Source organism: Apteryx rowi, unplaced genomic scaffold, assembly GCF_003343035.1.
Source record: "Apteryx rowi isolate R43461 unplaced genomic scaffold, aptRow1 scaffold_103, whole genome shotgun sequence".
In the NCBI taxonomy this organism is placed as follows: domain Eukaryota; kingdom Metazoa; phylum Chordata; class Aves; order Apterygiformes; family Apterygidae; genus Apteryx; species Apteryx rowi.
This window is the reverse complement of record NW_020447231.1, coordinates 1,144,486-1,165,834: the sequence shown is the minus strand read 5'-3', so window position 1 is coordinate 1,165,834 and position 21,349 is coordinate 1,144,486. Positions and strand designations below refer to the sequence as shown.

The following is a 21,349-nucleotide window of genomic DNA, read 5'->3' as shown; positions in this document are numbered from 1 at the left end:
ACTTACAATCAGCATCAAGTTCTCAAGTATTAACAACCAAAACTACAGTAAATCAGGATTATTCAGTATAACTCAAGTGGTTCATAACTGCAACAAAAATTAGCCTTGAAACTGTAGTAATCATATTTATCAGAAACAGGGAGGTGGGAAGCATTTCAAGATATAATGTTTCCCACTGAGTGAGAGAAGTCTTGTTTAACCAAAAAAAACCCCCAAACCACCTCAGTTTTTTATTGCTCATTTCCAGGTACAGGAACATGAAGGCAGTAAAACTGATTGTAACACTGAATGACCAGTTTACTTTCCTTGTTCAAAATGAAAAGTCACAAACATGTAGCTGTGTGTGTGTGGGGGGGGGGGGGTTGTTGTATTTTCATAATGAATTATTATTAAAGAGAAATGATTTCTTCTTAAGTAATACAGTGTGATGTTGTTCTTCCAGTATCATTTAACAATCTAAGGTATTGCATAAACAAAACGTCTGGAATAGTAGGAAGGATTTTTCTCCTCTCCTTCCTCTTTCACTCTTTATCCTTCATTAATAAGTATCTTTTATGCTTTGTGTGCTTTGGTAGACTGGTTATCTGAGATTTAATTAGTGAAAGTCTGCAATGACAGCAAGAAGAAATAATTCACAAAGGACATTATTTAATATTACACAGAAAACAAGGAAATTAAATAAGGACTCAGATATCTAGTATGTATCAAAAACTCCATTATATTCTTTCAAATCAAATTCAACTTTTGTATTTATAACGAGTAACAAACATATTGGTATTTTAAATCTAACTCTGCCCACTTCTTGAAGATATGACAAAATAATTGGCCTGAAATAAAATAAGGAGAAAAGGATCTCCAACTCTAGGTATGTCCTTGTATGTTTTAAATCTTAGCAATTAACATTTACTATCTTACTTATTTTTACAGTAATGTACTTCAGCTTTAAATCTACAATTTCATTTAACTAGCCATCCCAATTCTAAATCTGGCCAGTAAATGGTAATGTTTTCCTAATTGTTATAACTGACAATTCTTGCTAGGTTTATTTTACTATCCTTGCTGAAGATGCAGCAGAATATACAGGACTCACGAAAATAACAATTCAAGCACGCTCTTATGAAACAGAGGAATGCTACACACTTTAAATAGCTACATCTGTTTTTACCTTCCAGTATCTATTCTGACAAGCTTATCATAATCATACTGCTCTTCCTCTGCAGTAGGAAATCATGACCAAAGTCTTACAATTAGCTTCCTAAAGTATACATTCAGATTTTTAGTCACCATCGCACACAAATTTGCCACTTGAAGATCTTAAAATCATGGGACATGCTTGTTTTAACTTTCCTGTGCTGTTGTTCTGAAATGAGTAGAAAAGAAAGTTGACCTTTCTCACTTGAAAATACTGAATTTTCACACTGCTGTTTAGAGAGCAAGATATAGCTTTGTTTCCTGTTCTATTTTCAAATACATAGCTAAATTTGCACATTTCTGGTAGCACGCTTTCTTAGTCAACTAGCACTTCCTTTACTATCTTGCTGTCTATTCCTGCACTACCAACAGCTGTGTTAAAAGCAGCTATTATTGTGCTTCCATGTATGTGGGAGGGACTGTTCCTTAGCGACCATTTTCAGCATTAAAACTATCTATTTAAGAATCTGTAGGAGGTCTCTTACATTTTAAATCTGCTTAACATTAAAAGAAAAAGACCTAAATACCAACTGTATCTACATACTCTTATATATTCATTTTTATTATGTTCATATCTTATTTTTAATTGGGTAAAGGATGAAGTGAAAAAACAAATTAAACAAGATATTTCATCCAAACAGAAAAAAAACTCAGAAGATAAACTTCAGAGCAGAATTACATTTTTCATAAAAAAGAATAACTGCTTTTGCATTTAGTTATATTTACATCTCTGCATAGCATTAGATTTCTTACATATTTACACTTACATTCTTTGCCCAGGAAGAAGGAATAAAAACAGAGATGATTGATACTCAAATAAAGCCAGCCCTGCCGAGGAACTTTTCCTTTCCAACAACAGCAGGAATAATAGGTGATCAACTTCTCTGCTTCAGGAAAATTAAATCTGGATTCAAATTTCACTAGGGCTTCTCGGAACTTTTCAGGATCTTCCTCCTGCTCAGCCAGTTTACTGCTGGTTTCCTCTGCAATCAGTGCCTGATTCAAAAACAGGATAACATATTATGATAAACCTGCAGTATTTGCATTCAGACAAGTTACTACAAGCTACCCATTCAAATTTTAAAAAACACAGCTCTTTCTTAAAAGGAAATTCAAGTTGATGTGCAAGTTTCACAAATGAATAAATTTCTACAGTGTTTGTATCTCTCATACATTACTCATACTTTCACATCAAGACTCCCTGTGTGTCTCCCCCTACCCAACAATGAGTCTGGCAGAAACATATTTACAGTTTCACTGCTGCTTGTAATTCCTGTTATTTGGCAAAGGTACAGTAATAACTTTGTATACTGATCAATACTGTTTTCCTACATGAAGCAACACAATGAAATGTGTCAATAACTTGCAACATGCCTTAAACCATTAAAAATATGACTTAAGAACGTCTACATAGAAATAATTAAATGTTGAGAATTTTAATAGCAGTATTACTAGAAAGGAGTTAAATGCATATTGCACCATTCTGATAAGTAGCTTGCATATTACAGCACCTGAGGTAATTTGCAATTACTAAGCAATCCCAATACGCCAAAAGTCTACAGTAGAGGCCAGAGAGTCCAAAACCTGGCCTTTAGTACTGAGTAATGAAACCTGAAGAATCTTAACTACTCCTCTGTGCTAGGTAATTCTCCACCACAGTATTATCAAGCCATACAGCGCACTCAATCTGTTCTGTACTAAGAATCCCTGCAGTACTAACAGAAGCAGAAGTGAAGCTTTTCAGTAAGGTGCAGGGCACTGGAGTCAAGTTTTTAGCCTGCTTTCCTAAAGAATCCAGATTTACGCAATGCTGCTTTGTTTCCTCCCCTTCTTCCCCAACTCCAGAACCCACTGAGATTATAACAGCAGGGTTGAAATTAGCCAATAACATTATGTTCCCACAAGCTTTCCAAAACAAAGAAGTGGGTAGAGAAGAGCATCTTACTAAAATTTTTACCAAGGAAAAAGCTGCAGCAGGACCCGACTTACAGCCACCAGAGACCTGCACAGGTGGCAGCCATTATCAGACTTCTGTGGGAGCGTGTATTTTATTAGAAGCGGTGTACCAGAAGCCAGGCTTTGTAAGTTCAACTGGATGTGACGTTATTCCTTTAAATCTGGTCTTCAGCTGCCAAATTCCCCTAACTTTAGAATTCCACCTTCAGCCTTTTAAAGGCACGCTTATTTGTACAGCACTGAGGATACCCGGCAGCTTCACTGCAGTCCAGTGACCGAGACTCATACATCCTCCAAAGCCAACAGCAATTTCCACGCTGAATCCTCACGAGCGGAGCCCAAGAAGACATGCAGTGCCCTCACTGCAGGGTCCAAGCACCCAGGCACTGCCTGGCCTGCCAGGCCAAGGCTGACTCTGTGCCAGGGGCCTGCTCTCCCTGCGCAGTGGCGATTACATCATCATCGACATGGATGTTTCGCTAGTAGATTCAGCCATTTGGGCTATTTCCTACTGAAATCTCCAAGCCTGATCAAGCAGGACGACAGTATTGAAAATGGATGCTTGGGCAGAACTGGCCAGGAGAAATTGATGGGATAAAGCTAGGAAAAAATATGGGAGATGAGAGGAGAAATGTAGTAAGGAGAAAAAGCTGAGATAAATGAAGAGAAGGTGTTTAACAACGTTTTGGAGAGGAGAAGGAATTAAAAATAGATGCTTAAGGAAGCTTGGCTATACACCACAAACTCTTACAGGAAAAAGAAGAATAGGAAGTGATGAAGATGAAATTAGATTTGAGATCAGGCAGCTTCCATGGAGATGCAAGAACACAGGCCATAGCAGATTCAAACATCACAGAGAAAACCTATCAGCTATACCCCACTCTAACCACAGCACAGATGTACCCATACACCTGGTATTACATACACCTTCTTTTGACTGAACACACATGATGGAACAGGGTTTTTTTCACCCTACAGAAAGTATTGCTGCTTAGCATGGAGCATGCAGCCAGCACTGTCATGCCAATGGCAATACTTGGCCCAAAGAAGATTTAGGAAATCTTGCTCTACAAGAAGCTGCTAGCTGTGTAGTCTTGTATGAAAATACAGGAGCACAAACATCTCCCAGCTTCTTACAAGACTGGATGACAACAAATTAGCGAGACCATGGATGTGCAGAAGTGTGGAAATCAAGACATGAACAAGAAAAGTAGGCACGTTTTGTGATAAATATAATTGCATTCAGGATGAACACAGTAGCTAGGTCAGTGCATTTTACCAAAAAAAAAAAAAAAGTTTACATAGGCAAAAACAAATTTGAATGACAATAACTTCATGACATTATTTTTAACAAATCCCATGTGAGTGGGCAGGGAAGGGTGAAAGCAAGACAAAGTTTCCTTACCTTTACTTTCCCTTTGACAAAACTAACAATATCTTCTTTATTGTCAAAAACAAACAAAGTATGGAGCAAGTTTTGTTCCAGCCATTCCCAATGCTGGTTTATCTCCTCTACAGTGGCACCTAGAAAAGCAAAATTAATATATTGAAACTCATGCTATAAAATAAAATTGAAAGGAAGAAGAAAAAGCAATAAAATACATTTCATAAATTCATTATGAGATACTGAACTTTCAACCTCGAAATTCTCAGTCGCAAACAGGCCAAAAAAGTCTAATATGTAACAGTATAGTTAGAGGAAAAAACAAAAACCTTACTGTTGTAGAGAATTAGTTTTAGTGCTTTTCATTTTTAGTATCTTCACAAAAGTTCTTGGCCAGCAAATGCTACATTAAAAGTCAAACTTCCTGATGTTTCTTTCTCCCTCCCTTTGCATGCACACGCGTATGTATACACACATGCCATACACAGCTTTGAGAGGAAGTTACATAGTCATAATTTGTATCTTATTTGAAAAATTTTCTGTAGTAATTAAAGCACCTAAAAATAAAGGAGTTCAGTTCAACAGCACTTAAGAGATCTACAAGAGTGTGTTTGTACAGTTTGGGGGGACAAATACAGTGGACAGAAAAATCTTAGAAAAATAGTGGGATTTAAGGGTTTTGTCCCCCTCTTTTTTTTTTTTTTTTTTTTAAGGTAGTATGTTCACACTAACTCCAGAAATAACATTTCAGTCACTTGCTTGTGTTGGCTATTTCTGCTTAAAACTGACCTATAGCTGCATCTCATTATGACACAAGGACAAAAAATCAGTGCAAAAGAGGCAAGATACAGGAATATTAGGAGAAAATCTGGCTGCTCTAGCTCTTACTGGTTCAGTGATTAAACATTATAGGTAAAAACGTAAAGGCAGAAAAAGATGCTTTTTCTAGTGCCTAGCTAGTGGAAAAGGGGAGAGTAGTAGTGTGGCATGAAACAAAAAGCACAGAGGAGTATAATAATAAGATGAATCTCAAATAGAAGACCCATTATCTCAAATTTTGATTTGTGTGTACCTCAGAGAGACAGCACGTTGCCTCACAATGAAAGATGATAAATTTAGCTTAGGATTTTCCACCTTCCTCTGCTCTGTTTCCCATAAAGAATGCCAACTGGCAGGGAAACTTTCCAAGCTTTAACTTCCTTAACACTGACAGGAAGGTCTGGTGATGGAACTTCATAAGTATCATCAATCAAGGTTTAAAAAAAAAACACACACAAGAAAGAAGAGACACTTAAATAGCCTTTACATAAAGAAAACATTATATTAAATGTTATGAACACCAGAAACACAGCCATTTTATGTTGAAATGTCTGTGCAAAGCAAATGCTGATTTGAATTTTTACATCTGAGCAGCCTAAAAGACACCAACTTTGTGGGAGAGCTGGTGGGCTCTCTTGTGAAATAAGGCATGAGCAAGGAGTCTTTCACAGCAGCATCCACATTGTTCTTACTGCTCTAAGTCTTGGCTCAAGCAGTAGTTATCTTTTACTGAGACTATTGCAATCTTTCCTGCCTGCCTTTAGGTATCCCCACAGATTCTGCTTAAATACTGAAAGATCTTTCTCTCTTTTATTTGACAGGCCAACCCAACAAATTTTTGGTCCCTTCTTTATTTCTAATTCACATTCCATGGCTAATACTGATACCACACATGCCTTGTCAGTCTCTTTCTTACTTCTCTTCCTGTGCCCAAGCTCTTCACAGCATTTTGTTTTATTTCACCTTTTGTCTATTTTTTGTGAGTCTGTACCAAATGTATATTCAATCTAACCATCAGCTCACTCCTCTTATTCTCTTCTTTAAACCTATTTATTTAATAATTGCCATGCTCTCCCTCTCTCAAATGGTCATCACTTCACTTGACTGTTACTGATGTTTCTATTTGGGCTACAAGCTTTCTGAAAGTAAAGTCATAAGTGTCATAAAGTCATAAATCTACACTATGGCTGAGGTTAGGGATTTTTTTCCCCTTATTGGTGTAACATGGTTAACCATCTGGATGAAAACAGCTCTGCCAGAACAGCTGTGCTGGGTATGGATCAGATTTCCTAGCAGCCCTCAGAGATTTGCAGAAGACTGTAACACAGACATGACCTTTACGCATAAATTACCATTTAAGCCTACAGCTCCTAGAACAGAGAACTGTCAACAGGCAACTGAAAAATGTCATTTTAATTAACTGTCTAACAACGCGATGGCTATCCCTAATGAAGTTACATCAGGAGACTGCTAGGAGTTCCTGGAACTGCTCTTGTCTTTACTACGTAGCAGGAACCATCCTTAATTTGTTTGACAGACTGCTCCTTAAAAATCCAGTAACAAAACTCTAACATCACATTTGCATGAGCTTCTTCAGCACCTCACTAAGAGACAGCAAGTTTGAGAAGCGCAGAATAGGGCTCACGTGCAGAAGGCACTCCTGCATGGCCCCAGCACACCGCTGCCCCGTGCAGGGAGCACCTCAGCACAGAGCGGCCTTCAGCAGCCCATCCCAAACATACTCAACCAGCAACACGCAGGAAAAAGGCTGTAGGGACAGCTGTAGCATGGTGGGGAAAGCAAAGTAATTTGCAGGCCTTCAGCTTCCTAAGAAAAGGGTCAAGTCGTGCTGTTCTTCTGTCTGCTCTTGCCAAAGCCAGTTTTTCCCTGGACACTCAAGTCAGGGTTTCACAACAAAAGTACTATTCAAAAACAACTTCTGCTACTGTGGATCTTAATTTCTATCCAGTTCCTGCAACCACAAATGTGTTCTACCTATACAGTACACAAAACAGAACCCTCTGCTTTCCATTCTGTTGCTATAAATCTCATTTTCTTAGGGCTGTGTATTCATTTAGAAGGGGAAAAGAGAATATTTTAGAAAACATTAAACACAATTTTATCTCAGCAAAATCCTGAACCATTCCAACTAGGCAAGTTTTTGATTTATATTTCCTTTAATAAGGAGAACTCAGCTGCCACTGTGCAATAATAGTGTGGATAGGGCACGGATCAGCCCCAGAAAGGAATATTACGTACACTCAAATGACCAATAAACCCATGACAGCAACACTGAACTTACATTTCCAGTGAAAGCTGTCTTCAGAGGAGTATAACAGCAGGAAGCTCTTGAATTCTTAAATTTCTCAATGAGGTGGCATTTTAAAAAGGGGGGGGGGATGGGAAGGGGACATAAAGCACAGGGCAATTACAAAAACAAGAAAACCCACCCACAACAAAAAATAACACTAGTAGACTTTACACAGCCTTCTTCACACATATCCGTCAATGTATAGTAGTTTTGATTTGCAACCCTTCACTTCAGTGTGGTATCTTCAAAACACAGCTATTTTTCAGACACACAGAAACTTCCCCTAGACAGCCCTTTCTCAGTGTAGAACATTTCCTTAAGGAACACAGGGAAGAATTAGAGTATTCATGGGGGAAATGCAAACAGATCTCAGCTGGGACCACTGCAGAGATGTAGAACGAGCTTGTAAGAACCTAAAAGAAGAGTGTGCTTTCATTTAAAGAAGTACTATGTCAGATACCATCACCAATATGTCAACACACATATTAGCTAACTATTTCACTGCTTGATCCATATAATAAATGAAAGGAAAACCTACCATAAATTTCAACAGTAGCATTTTTACAGACTGGAAAAGAAGGAATGAGAACATCACTGAAGACTGGCCAACAAGAACAAGATGTAAAAACAAGTACATTCAGATGGCCTTCAGCATGCCATGGTAAGGCAGCTGAAACATCAGTATCACTTTCCTGAAGAAAGGTTCAATCTTTGAAAGTTGCAAAAACACTGCAGAAGAGATAGTGCACAATGGGCCAGGCAATTATGCACTTCCCAATGACAAGTTCATTATCATTTAAATATTGTAGCATCTTTTAAATGTTCCAGTTATACTTTGTTATAATCGAGAGTTGTGAGGGATTTCCTAGTAAGCAAGTGAAAAGAACTACAGATATACATACTGGTGAAAGACTAGACTTAATAGCTTCTTGCTGTAAGAAACTATTACTCCCACCTGAAAAGATATGCATATGAACAGAATCACACTTGCAAGAGACAGAAAATTAAAGCAAAACAGCCTCAGCTAAACAACCTTTCTATAGAAGCTTAATTTTCCTAGTTAACACATTCTCATGATTAACACCTGGAATTTTAACCAAAGGTTAATTTGATTGTTAAACAAGCTATAGCCAATAGCTTTACACACTCACACCACTAGTTTGGGTTACCTTGAGCTTCTTGGACATGCAGATACTGAGCATGCTCAGAATCATGCTCAGAATTTTTTTTTTCGTATGTGACTCACCAATAGCTATGGCCCAGTAAACTTCGGATCCATTCAATAACTCACCACATGCTATGGCAGAGTAAACTTGTGATCCGGGAACTTGAAGTAAAATTCGAAACGGAGCAACACGTGCATTAGAATCTAACACAGCATCCAGGGCACCAACCAAGCGACCTGCAGCCACACGCAACCAAAAAAAAAAAAAAAAAAAGAAAGAAATTAGCACCAGCTGTCACTGTAACCAGTTCTATAGTTTTCCACATTTAAAACTGTAAGAATAGAACGATAGCAACATTTTCCTTCTTTTATGCTCCAATTTACAGATGTTCAAAATGTAAAAAGCAAACCAGATTAGAAGCTTATAAAGTTTTTGGGGTTTCCAGTTTTGCCATATACACACACTCACACAGAATTGAAACGGAAGACGTGAGGGAACCTTAAGAAGTTATTGTTCCAGTCCCTGCTCTGAAGCTGGATAAATATACCTATACCATAAATGGTATTGGTTGTGGGAGGTTTTGAAGAACAGGTTAGACAAAGATTCAACAACCTCCCTAATTAGCCTATTCCATTATTTTCATTACATATTCTTACAATAGAAACAAACAAACAAGCCAACCACCTCAAACCTTCCTGCTGGAAATTAGTCCCACTCCCAGGAACATGGAGACTAATTGGCCACAGACACTTTTTATGTTAAGTATTAACGTCCTGAAAAAGTATCATCATGGTTCCCCACCCTTTAATGATTTCTCTTTTTCTAAATAAACCCTGATCACCTCATCTTTTCCTTATGGGACATATTTTTCAAATGGCCCATCCTTCTTCTCTAGAATTTCTCCTGTTTATCTCTGTCTTTAAGCGTGATGCTCAAAACTGGACACGATACTCACTCCTGATAAGGTCTCAGCTGCAGTAAGAGTGGAAAATCACCTCCTGTATCTTGCATACACATCTCTGTAACAAGATCCAGGAATATTTGCAGCAGTATCTTTCTGTAACTCAGCAGTTGCCTTAAATACAGGCAGACTAATTTCAGAGAGCAGGAGCAATTGCTGCCTCCCCAAAAGATTTTCGAGTCCAGCTGCTGGAAATTGCTGGCCTTTCCCTTTACCTCCCCCATAGCAGAGAGAACCAAATTGTGCACAGAAAAGTTCTTCCAGTACCATGATTTGCAAGCTGGCATGTTAATGTAACTCAGAATTGGTTTATGCCACCTACAAATAGCAATTCAGAAGAAGCTTTATATCCAATTCATCTGTACTTGTTGCAAAGCAGCGACCTGTTACAGAGAGAGATAGCAAACACCTAGAAATTGCTTTAGCCATGTTAGTTTAGACCACTAAAATATCTAGAAAGCTTTCTGAAATATTACATTTTGCCTTTGCACATTTGACTTTTCCAACCTAAATGCTGCATTTACAGTTGTATTTTTGGGGTTTTTTGCCATTTATTCAACATAAAAAGAACTATTTCTAGCCTGCAAAGGTTTTGCTAGCTATTGGTGTCATGCACAGATTTTATAATCACATTTTCTAGTCCATCACCTAAATGATTAATGGAAACAATAAAATGAGACCTACAAGACCTCATCTGAAACGTCTTCTCACTTGGACAACAAACCACAGATAGATAATTTGAGCAGAGCGAAGCAAGTTAATTTGAGTAGAGTAGCAGCAGTGCAGCCGCTTTGTAGCCTAGGAGGTATAAGAATCTCGCAAGGAACAGGGTCAGAAGCCCTCCTAGAATGAAGATAATTATATCAACCACTTCCTCCTTGCGTGCACACACACCTTTGATGGGGCTTTCAAAGCCAAACAAAAGTTGGACACAAATGTTTTAAAACTATATTGTGAGATATTCAATAACAGTTCACTTGTGAATTAAATACATCTCAAGACATCATATCCATCTGTTTAAAATGGAGACATGAATTTGGAGACCAATGCTATATATAACATCAGAAAATGCCAAATGCTCTCCTGTTACTGCAAGAAAAAGACACCAAAATTCCTCCAAGTACAAAACCCAGCAAATTATCCATACTTGCAGAAAACAGCAAATTCACTGTGTAGTCTTCAGAATAGTTTGATTACAGCCAGTAAGATAGCATCAAAAGATTCAGAGAACAAAAGCACGGTCCAACTTTCAAATTTCAGAAGATATGACACATTACAACAAAGAAAAAGAAGAAGAAACTTATGAAGTGCTGCACATGTTTTCCCCTGATGATAGCTCTAGGAGAAAGATTCCTTTTTAATTCACTAAAGTCACTGAAAAAAGCCAAATAAAAGCAAGTACTTCTAAAATTCCAAAAGAACACCTAAACATCTGATCTGTGAAGTAGAGAAATTATAGAAAAAGAGCAAAATATGCATAAAGTATAGAACTGCAAAATTTTGTTTTTGTCTGTGCAGAATTAATTCCTTTTTCTGTTCCTGAATAACTGACCCGAGCAACCAATTCCTCTTCTCTCTTTTTACTTCTGCTTACAATTTCCATCTTGCTTATCAACTATTCAAAACAAAGTTTCTTCCTTCAACATGAAAGCTGTGCAAATAAAAGAAAATAATTCCCTAGTCTAAATTATCCATAGCTAGAATATTAACTCGGGACAATAGAGAGAAGCCATAACTAGGAATCAAAGAGAAGGGGGAAAAAAAGAGTGTGGGCATCATGATAGCAGTTTCAACCAAAATCCAAGTGCACTGTCACTTTGCTTTACTGCTCTTGCATAAAGAATAAAGTCTAAGGTGGCTGGCTGGATTCCGGGGAGTTTCTCCAAGGGCTGAAAGGGGAGTCTTGTCCACCTGCCTCTTCTCTCTGCTGGCAGTGCTTGTGGTGGGGTCAGACAGTAGGTAGTGAGTGCACAGGACTAACACCAGGACAGTTAAATAAATAAATAAATAAATAAATGAGTACTTCGGAAGCCGAGCAAGCAATACACATCAGTCTCATACCTGTATTTGGCTCTCATTCAACCCCCTCAAGCCAGAATACTCAGTATTGCTGTAGGCTATGCAACAGTCTCAGTTTGACATTTTAATTTTCTTCTACCATACACAGCAGTAACCTTGTTCAGTACAACTTCATCACCATGCTTTAGCGCCTGTACTTTTGCAGTGGTACAGCCACCCATGAAGTTGATATTTAAATAAATGAGTGTTGTTCCCCCCACCAACAAAAAAAAGAAAGAAAAAAGGAGACAGATGAAAAAAGGAACTTCTAATAACTAATCTGCATTTGCAAGAGTATGAAAAGAATGCAATACTAACAAATAAATAAAAGCCTTATATGATAATTCAGTTGAAACCAAAGTAGAATGAAAATTATTAAAACTAGAGGCAAAATTTGCCAAGTGTTATTTAGATCATACTTGTTTTGACTAACATTTGAACCAGAACACTTGCACTGTGCTTCTCACTGAAGCAGCAAAAAAAAAAACCTAAAAAATGCCCTAAAACAAAGAAGAAAATTCACAAAGTACACAGATTTTGAAACATACTTTGAAAAACTCTTAGCTTGCAAGCAAGCACCTTTCTAATATTATGTCCTAATAGCTTGTTCCATGAAAGGGTATTTCCAAAGAGTCTCTGGCTCACACATTGATGCATTTGGATATCTTCAGTTAGGGTGAAGCAGACTTCTTTTTGTATCACAGGCAACAGTGAAACCACTTATGTCTATAGGACAGTCAAAAATTAAAAGGAAACAGAAGCAGAGGAGGGAAAGAGAGAGGAACTGCTACATTGGCTTCTATGTCAAAATTCTCACAGGTATTTTTTCTTACTCTATGTGGGACAAGATTTTTGGAAGGAACTTATAATTGAAAGTACCTCCTTCCCTTTAACCAGCTATTCTACCAACTTTTCATTAGCTTTTTGGGCACCCCAAAATGCAGGACTATTTCAGGAAAGCAGTTAACCGTATACTAACTTCACTAATGAAAATTGCAGACCTGGGTTTTGTAAGACTTCTGTTAACATCCACTAACAGAACATCTCAGGTTCTTCAAAAGGTACTTGCTTCTTCACATACAAGCTGAATTTCAGATGGAGAAAACACCCACCTATTTTCTTTTAGAAGTAAGCCTATAAAACAAAACTGGGAAACTCACTACAAATTCCACACCTTACCTAGAGCTTTTACTTCATCGCTACTTTCAGAACACCTACTTTTGTGCATATTTCATCACTTCGATATTGAAAATTAGAGTATCTCAAAGTAAAAACAAGTGATGTACTTCTTTATAACTTCAAATCAACTTTAGCAAATTCACACAGGTATTATGCATACAACACCATAGAAAACCTCAAGCATAAAAATATGCAAGGGACCAGGGGATTTATTTTCAAATCCTGCAACAAAGAAGTAGTCTCTCTTTGTCAGAATTCAATATATAACATAAACAGTATGCAAACTGCACATTACACAGTGAACTAGATTTTATTATCCAAGTAAATCCCAATTGAACGTACAACAAACTTGCTCAGCATTTCTTCAAATAAAAAAAAATAAGTCAAGGATATTTTATATGGATCTGGTTCTCAAATGCGCTATCAAACCCGGCAGAGGAGCGCCGGACCCATATCAATTTGCCAAGCTGTTCAACTCTTCCAAAGCTGAGGTTCCTCCTGGCTGGCCCAGAAGTTAACTGTGGGCACCTGAGACTTCTTAAGTCAAAAAAGTAATAACATCACAAGGACTCTAGGAACTGCAAACACTGGTGGCTGCTCTGCAGGACCATTCACAAGAGCAGTTTGTGGCTCATGTGCTTACCTACATCCCAACAAAGCTCGGAGTTAGATATTTGTACCCTTTTTTGAATCAGACTAGGTTAATTTTGTAAGACCAGACAACTGAATCTGGATTGAAGGATTTATAATTACAGTGACAGTCTAACATATTGCCAGGTTCTTGCTCCAATACAAAGCCACAGTACAAAGTACACCTCTAAATTCATCCTCGAGAGCTTAGTGCCACATTTTATTGCTGCTTCCTACTACTTTTCCTCTAACAAAAAAATCTATAAGCTAAAAAAAAAAGCCAAGGAAGCAAAAGCAGCAGTCAGAAAAAATGAATACTTTACACAAAGTACAAGACTCTTCCTGGAATGTGGAAGGAGCTAACAATACAGGTTGCCTCCCAGTAGATGCAGTTTCGCAATGAGAGTTAACAGCTACAAGAGGCACTCTGAGCCGTTCAGATATGAGAATTTTGAAGAAAGAGCAAATCAAGCAACTAAGATGGTCATAAAGATGAAGGTTTTTTTCTCCCTCCTGTTTTGAGGACAGTAAAAACTTTCAATAAATCAGAATTAATCTCAACTCTTTGAGGCAGAGAAATGCTAAGTACCCTGAACCCTAATTACACTTCTCTGCACAGGTTCCTCCATCTGAACTTCTCGCAACAACTTGCAAGCAATTAGAGTTTCACAATAACCACGGAGGCTAGCAATTAGCTGTATTGTGCAGGTCAGCAAGCAGACTAAACAACCAGTCCACCATCGGACAAGAACTCAGGAGAACCAGGAAAGAAACACCGAAGTCCCGATTCCTCCTCAGCTCCCATTCTTCCATATGCTCCAACTATAGCAGAAAGGAGGTTTTCTGACCAACAGGGACAACCTCCAGCCTCACTTTGCAGAAGGGCAATTGCAGGGCAGCACAGCCTAGCACAGCACTACCCACCTGGCTCTACAAAACCATTCTGCAGCTCTCTGTACAAGCGCTGTGCCTACTGACAGAGGGATGCGGACGCTGCACGGCCAGCTCCACACCAGCCTCACCAGCCCTGCAACACAGGAGGCATGACTGGTTAAAGCCACTAAGGCAAGACCAGGAGCCGAGTTATACTGAGGACCACCCTGGCGTTGTCCTGAACTTCGCCTCTGTCCTAGGGGCTTACACCTTAACTCAGAAGAGCATGACTGATCTCACAGACACTTGGCACTGTAGGCTTGGGCAGAGGTTGTCAAGCCACATCAAGGTAGGATTGGGCCCAAGCCAAAGAGCTGAAGCTACTGTTTGCCAGTGGTGGCTCCCAGAATAAAAGTTTTGGGGTGTCTTTAGTTCTTTCATAGTGTCTTATTTCTTCTAAAAGTTCAAAACGCAGGTGTTTAACAGATTCTTACTTTCACTCAGGCCTCACTAAAATCTACACTTTTGCTAGGTAAGAGCACTGTCAGTTACGCAGGCCATTAACAACTTCTTAGTTTAGTAGTTTGACTTCTTGGCTTTTCACTGGACACTGCCTCTGTTGAATTCTGTAAAATTACGTAAACAGGTTTTGATGCAACACAGCACACATGAGAGTGTATTTCTATCAGGCTTCCCCCACACACACACACAAAAAAAGTTGCAGAACTTATTAGGATAAATATGTAAGGAAAAGGATGCAGGAATACTACTCAAGCTCTGCTGTAGACAGACTGTTTCTCCTTTGTAATGATAAGGGCTCACCACATTTAAAGATAAGCACAGACAACATTAGATTTCAGCAAGAAGGCCTAATGCTTCAAACATTTATTATACTGGGGAAACATAAACATTCAAGCCCTTAAATTACTTCTAACATATGCTTTGCCAGATCAAACGTTGGCACCAGGTAAGGTGTTTTTTTTTTTTTAATCTGACATGTAAAAATGAATTGAAACAAATTGTTTAAGTGTTATTCCTTAGTCTCGGTGCTCCATGGGACACGGACATGGGTTTTTGGTATTTTACTTTGGAGTTCAGTGACCCATTTGTTCTGTAATTTTCATATTCTGGGGAATGAAGTTGTTGATATTCCTCTCATGTTGGACCACAGTATGAGGAGGGAAAGTCAACAATGTAGAAAATCAGAAGAATCATGCACCTACCATCCTCAGGTCATGGAAACCGCACTGTACCACTGAAATACTAGTTCATACTGTTATGAAGTAATATTTCTTCTCATTCCCTGTTCTTTTCAAACCATTTTTATAAGAATGCTATTACTACAGAATTCTTGCAGCTGTTTATCTCAGCCTACAGTCACATTAATAAAAGTCACGTTCAGATTAGGCCAAGCCTATTTTTATAGCCCTGAAGGCCACAGAGCCAAATGCTTTGATTCTCATGTTACAAATCCATAAATATGGAATTGTTTTCTACCTGAAAATTAACAAGAAGGTGGGAGACACAAGCTGCTGCTTGTAGTCCCCTAAATTACCAGGACACAATATATTATTTTGGGTACTACCATAAAAACCGTCTCTCTCCTTTTTGGTGGGTGCTGTACATAATAAAGAGAACAACCTAGCATTACTTAAATTCTGTCACCACAGATATGCTCAATTATTTTCCTGTCTTTTTATGCTTAGTTTGGCCTCCACAACATTAAGAAAAAAAAAGGTTATTTTAACTGTTTACTGGTTTATAATGCTGAATGGGCTACTGGCCACTCTGTAAGCAGACACAGCCCAGACACCTCTCTCAATACACAGGTATATCCTTGCCTTAAATATCAATACTTAACACAATGTTCTCTTTTCGGCGCATGCCTCTGTGTTGCTTTTCTTTTCAGCTTACCCATCTCAGCATTGCTGTGGTTTATGAGCATAAAATATATAAGACAAGTTAAGAGAGCCCAAGTGGCACATGAAGAAAGCACAGGGTTCAGGTGTCAGAAATCCTGGTGTTTGGTTTCCTAGTTCAGAGTCAGAGTCAGGGCCCTCCCGCTGCAATCTCTACTTCTAACTCAGGCCTCCAGGCCAAACTCCTTCACGGAGAAGTCATCCTCTTAACAGAGGGTTTCTAAGCATGCATTCTTTTAAAAAAAATGCTACAGTAAAATAAGAAAAAAATAAACAGAAGGCTGAAGGGAAAAAAACCTGCTGATCTGAATTCCACTCATGGGCAAGGCTAGATAACATTCTGACAAGAGTCCAAGTTTTCAATAAACTATTTGGATTTTCCCCCTCCTTGTGCAAGGCTTCAGAGAGAGTTCTTCCTTAAAAAAACAAAGACATAAATACAGATACTGAGCACTAACAAGTATCTTTTATTAACATTACTACTGTGACATTTTCCTCCCCTCAAACTACTACATTTATTTTTAATAAATGCTTTTTTAATTACAGATCAAATGTAACCTTTACTCATCAGCAACTTGTTTTGGTATCTTGGACATTTTAATACTAAAAGGTAACTTCCCCTGATACTGATAGGCAGGCTTTACTGAGGTCTTTGTCAGGACAGCTCTTTTAATAAGCTGCCCATCTTGCCTTTCACCAAAGTTACAAACACCCTCCCAAAAGATAAAAAAAGTTTACGGGAATATTCATTTGCATTCTCTAATAAAAAGCCAAGACTTGACCATACTTTTGATGCACTACAAGAAGCCTAACCTACAATCTACTTGTCTTCTCATGCTATAGTGTAATAAATGGGGGCAATCAACATGGAAACCTAGACTTATAATCACGGGGAACTCTCAGCTTCTGCGGTCTGCTGGGTTTTTACTGTCATAACGGAAGACCTCCTTAGGTATCTCCAACAAAACAAAGATTTAGGATGTAACCATGTAACAGGTCAATCGCTGCCCTTCTCCAAAACAGACCATATTATGAAATTATTTACCCTTGGGAGAGGAACAGGACTGACAAAAGCTGATGTATATAACATGATTACTGTGCTATTTGGACTGGAGAAAATGAAAGAGTAGTAGAAGACCTTTTACTTTGTGTTTAATTTCTAGAAAAGGACATAGAACTTATCAATAAGCATTTTTCTGTATACATTAAAAAATTAAAATCCAGGCAAGGGGAAATAAGTTATATAACTAATCAGATCTCCATCCACAACGAGGAGGCGCTCTATAGATCAGTTTGAAAACTATCACCTTACAAGAATTTTTTAAAGAGAAAATAAAACCCTAAGATGGGGAGTTTACTTCAGTTAGTGGTATATGGCTCAAGTAAGCGTATTTATCACACCTGTTTTTATTGAAGGAATGATAAAGTTCACACTCATATACAACAGATGCTTCTTTTTGCCAGAGTGTTATTTGATATTTAAAGTTGTGAACTGTAAAGGTTTATATGAGCTCAAGGAGAAGTGGCTTTCTCTTCAGTATGTTCATCCACTGAGAATTAAAAAGACCACATTCACCTTGGAATGTGCCCTCAGCTGAAAACTTTTGGAGGCTGGGGAAATATTAGGGGGAAGTATCATAATTAAATTAAAAGCACAGGTAAAACAGGAGCGATTCATAACCTTTTATCAATCTTTAACTTCTTGGTTGAAATAGAATCACTGTACCTCAAAAAGTAAAGACAAAAAGCTGCTTGAAACAAAGTCTACAGACTTCAGAGGTCTTTAATCTTATTTGTAAGAGGGAAAATTCACAAGTATTTAAAAGAATCTTAAGTGTTTTTTTAATATATACCAAGAGGGTGCAATGTGAAATACTGCGTAAACAGAAACTGCTTGGGAAGAGTGAAAAGTTACTCTTAATCCATTGCCCATGACGAAAACATTCCCAACAGGTCACAGAACAAGCAGTTTTGCTGTCAAAACACAAAAAGCTAATCTAATCAAACAGGAAGCTAAATGGAGCTTTCAACATCCCCTAATAAAATGAAAGTAGCAACACTGATTCACTTACAAGCTAAACTATCTTGCATTATTCTACCATAAAGGATTTGACAGTATTTTTGGCTACTTATGGCATCTCAAGCTTATCATTAATATGTAAGCTCAGAAATGAAGGTATCAGCAAGTATCCACATCCAACCAACTTTGAGCTATGACATGGTTACATCATAAATCTTTCTTTTGTTGGAGATATCTAAGAAGGTCTTCCATTATGGCAATAAGAACCTAGAACTAAAAGAAACTGCTGAGCTAAATCATTCTAAGAATTCTATAATCTAAAATTAGTTAAAAACTAGCAATTAGTTGCAACATTATAATTTAGTTTCTGCAGATAAAGTGTTTCTAAAACATTACCGATTTCCTTCCTAAATCCCTGATCCAAACAAAGCTCTCAGGTAGAGATCCGGATTAGGTGGTAAATTAAACATTTACTTGAGAAGTATAACCCTGGGGAAGACAGAAAACAGAATTACACTGGTCAGATAATGAACAGATAAATATAACCTCCATCATTTTTTGTACCTACTGTTTGCAAGTCCAGGGTGTACATTCAGTAAATGCCCTAGAACACAAATTAAATAACAGTAGTAAATATAGTCTCTCTCTTATAAGCACCTGCTCAGAGATTGATTCAAACATACTACCCAAAGAAAGAAATGCAGACATGGGAGAAAAATGCTTTCATGAGATGTATCTTTGCTAGTCCATCCTTCAGGAATTGAATCCACACAAAATATACCCTCCAGCTGTGCTAATTCGCTTTTATATAATGGACAAAATGCCCTGGTAAGGAGAGAGAAGAGTATAGTCCTGGAGGAAAAAACATGCAAATACAAGAATAGGGCCATAAAACAGATGTCCTCACATAGGCTCAGTGAAAATATCATGTTGTAATAACACGCACAAGGACAGCTCAAGCATCACCTGATTCTGCCACCACTCTTCCACTTCATTTAAAAGACAGGTGGGTCATGGGTGGTCCATTGCATCCTCTGCACATGCTTTTGCTTTTCTTTTTTTTCCCTCTCTCCTTTCAGTTGATCCCACATGGAATCTCAGCCTAACAAAGCCTGAGTATATACTTCAACCTACTCCTTAATGGTGAAGCTAACAGATCCTCCTTACTGAGTCACCTGTTTTCATGAAATGTACAGGATCTTCACATCTCTGAAACTTTCTGTCAAATTTAACTGAAATTGGACAGGGCTCAAGTTACTAGAGGGGAAGGGAAAGGAAAACAGACACAGATAACATTCTCACTTAAGCTTTGTTTTCCCAGTAAAACAAACAAAATGTTCTAACCTAGGGCTCTACAGCTTGGTAGACCACATACTGAAATATAGTAATATTTTATTGACCTTTTCATCTGTAAATTTCAAAAAGGTAGGTACAAATAAAGTGTCTCTATATCCTTGTATAGCAAGAATCATGACATAAATTTGCACTGAAAGGAAACAGATTTACCAGTAAAGTCAGACTGCTTTTCAGTTCTGGTCTCCATTTTGATTGTTCCAAGTATAAATAACAACAAAAAAATGAGTTACCTGTCTAACTCTAGCTATGCTTAATGCTCCCCCATACTCGTTCTTCTTTTAGAGGATGCTAATTTCTAAGCCCTTTCAAATACCAACATTTAAGATGATTTAAGAGTATCAGAATTTATGGTTCTCTTAGAAAACTTTTTCTGATGGTAGAAGAAGAATGGGGAGAAGGGAGACAGGAGTGGCTTTTTTTAGCCAGCCAAAAGAGATTTGTGCAAGCCTGTGCACTGTAGATTCAGCAAAATGATTCACCTGAAACTCAACCAGACAGAAAAGCAGTTGGTTTTGTTTCAAGCTTGCAAACATCTGCCACAGAAACCTTAGGCATGACGAGTTAACGTTTGTTAACTCCTCTCATCCTCATGATCTGGACCTAAACCAAGCAGCTGTAAAAGCAGACTATTTTAAGTCTGAAAATGAATCCACGTCATCCTAACAACCACAGGAGAGTGGCCCGTCAGTTCCACACAAGGTGCAGGGGGAAACAGGAGGATAGATGGCAAGACTTCCGCTGACTTTGTCAAGGCTGGGATTTCATCAGTAATATACTGATAACCAAGTTCAAATTAAGTTTTGTGCTCCTTTATGACTCCACAACCAGTACAAACTGCAATTAAAAGAAAAAAAAGAGAAGGAGAGCGAGCAAGCACATGCAGAAAACAATATTACCTACTGGCAAGGGTCAATGTTTCAACAGCAAAAGCTTTTAATAAAATAAAAAATTAAACCAGATAATGTAGCTTTATAAAAAAAATGGATTTGAAAATACCTGATCATTCTTTCAAGTATATAAGCCACCACTAAAAATTCTGATTTCTTAAAAGGCACAAAAAATATTCTGATCCGCTTTTAAGCAAAAATCAAACTGGTGGAACTGTATTATTTCTCCAACGCATTATTTGCTGTTTTGGTTGAAATCAGGTTGCTAACGTCTCCGAGCCAGGGGTCTGTCCCAAATTCCTTATCCAGCCGCTGTACCAAGCCAGCGCAGCGCGACACCCCGCTCTCGCCGGGGCGAAGCGCGGATTTACGCCGCTGTGAGGGGCTGAGCGCGACACTTGTTTCCTCCGCAGGCGCCCCCGACCCTACGGACCTAGGGGACCTCCCAAACAGCAGGGCTGCGCGTAAGTAACACCGGAAAAAAAGTCAGGATCCGTTTTTCCACCGGAGCGGGCTAACAGACCCCCCGCCCCCCCACGCGCGCGCGACGCGTCCGTTGGCCGAGGCGGGACGCCCGGCCCGCGCGCAGGTAACGGCCGCCGGGCCCCGCACAAAGGGGCGCAGCTGGCGGCCGTTTCC

General features: G+C 38.5%; 1 protein-coding gene across 1 annotated transcript in view; it reads right to left on the bottom strand.

The window, feature by feature from the left end:
* TBC1D8 (TBC1 domain family member 8) overlaps positions 1-10,058 on the bottom strand; it is a 38,671-nt gene extending 28,613 nt beyond the window's left edge. Inside the window, exons 1-4 of the mRNA XM_026066364.1 lie at positions 10,004-10,058; positions 8,908-9,063; positions 4,553-4,671; positions 1,959-2,187 (exon numbers count right to left, since the gene is read on the bottom strand). Coding sequence (XP_025922149.1) covers positions 1,959-2,187; positions 4,553-4,671; positions 8,908-9,063; positions 10,004-10,058 — 559 coding nt within the window. The remainder of the gene's footprint in view (positions 1-1,958; positions 2,188-4,552; positions 4,672-8,907; positions 9,064-10,003) is intronic.
* Positions 10,059-21,349: the final 11,291 nt, after the last annotated feature.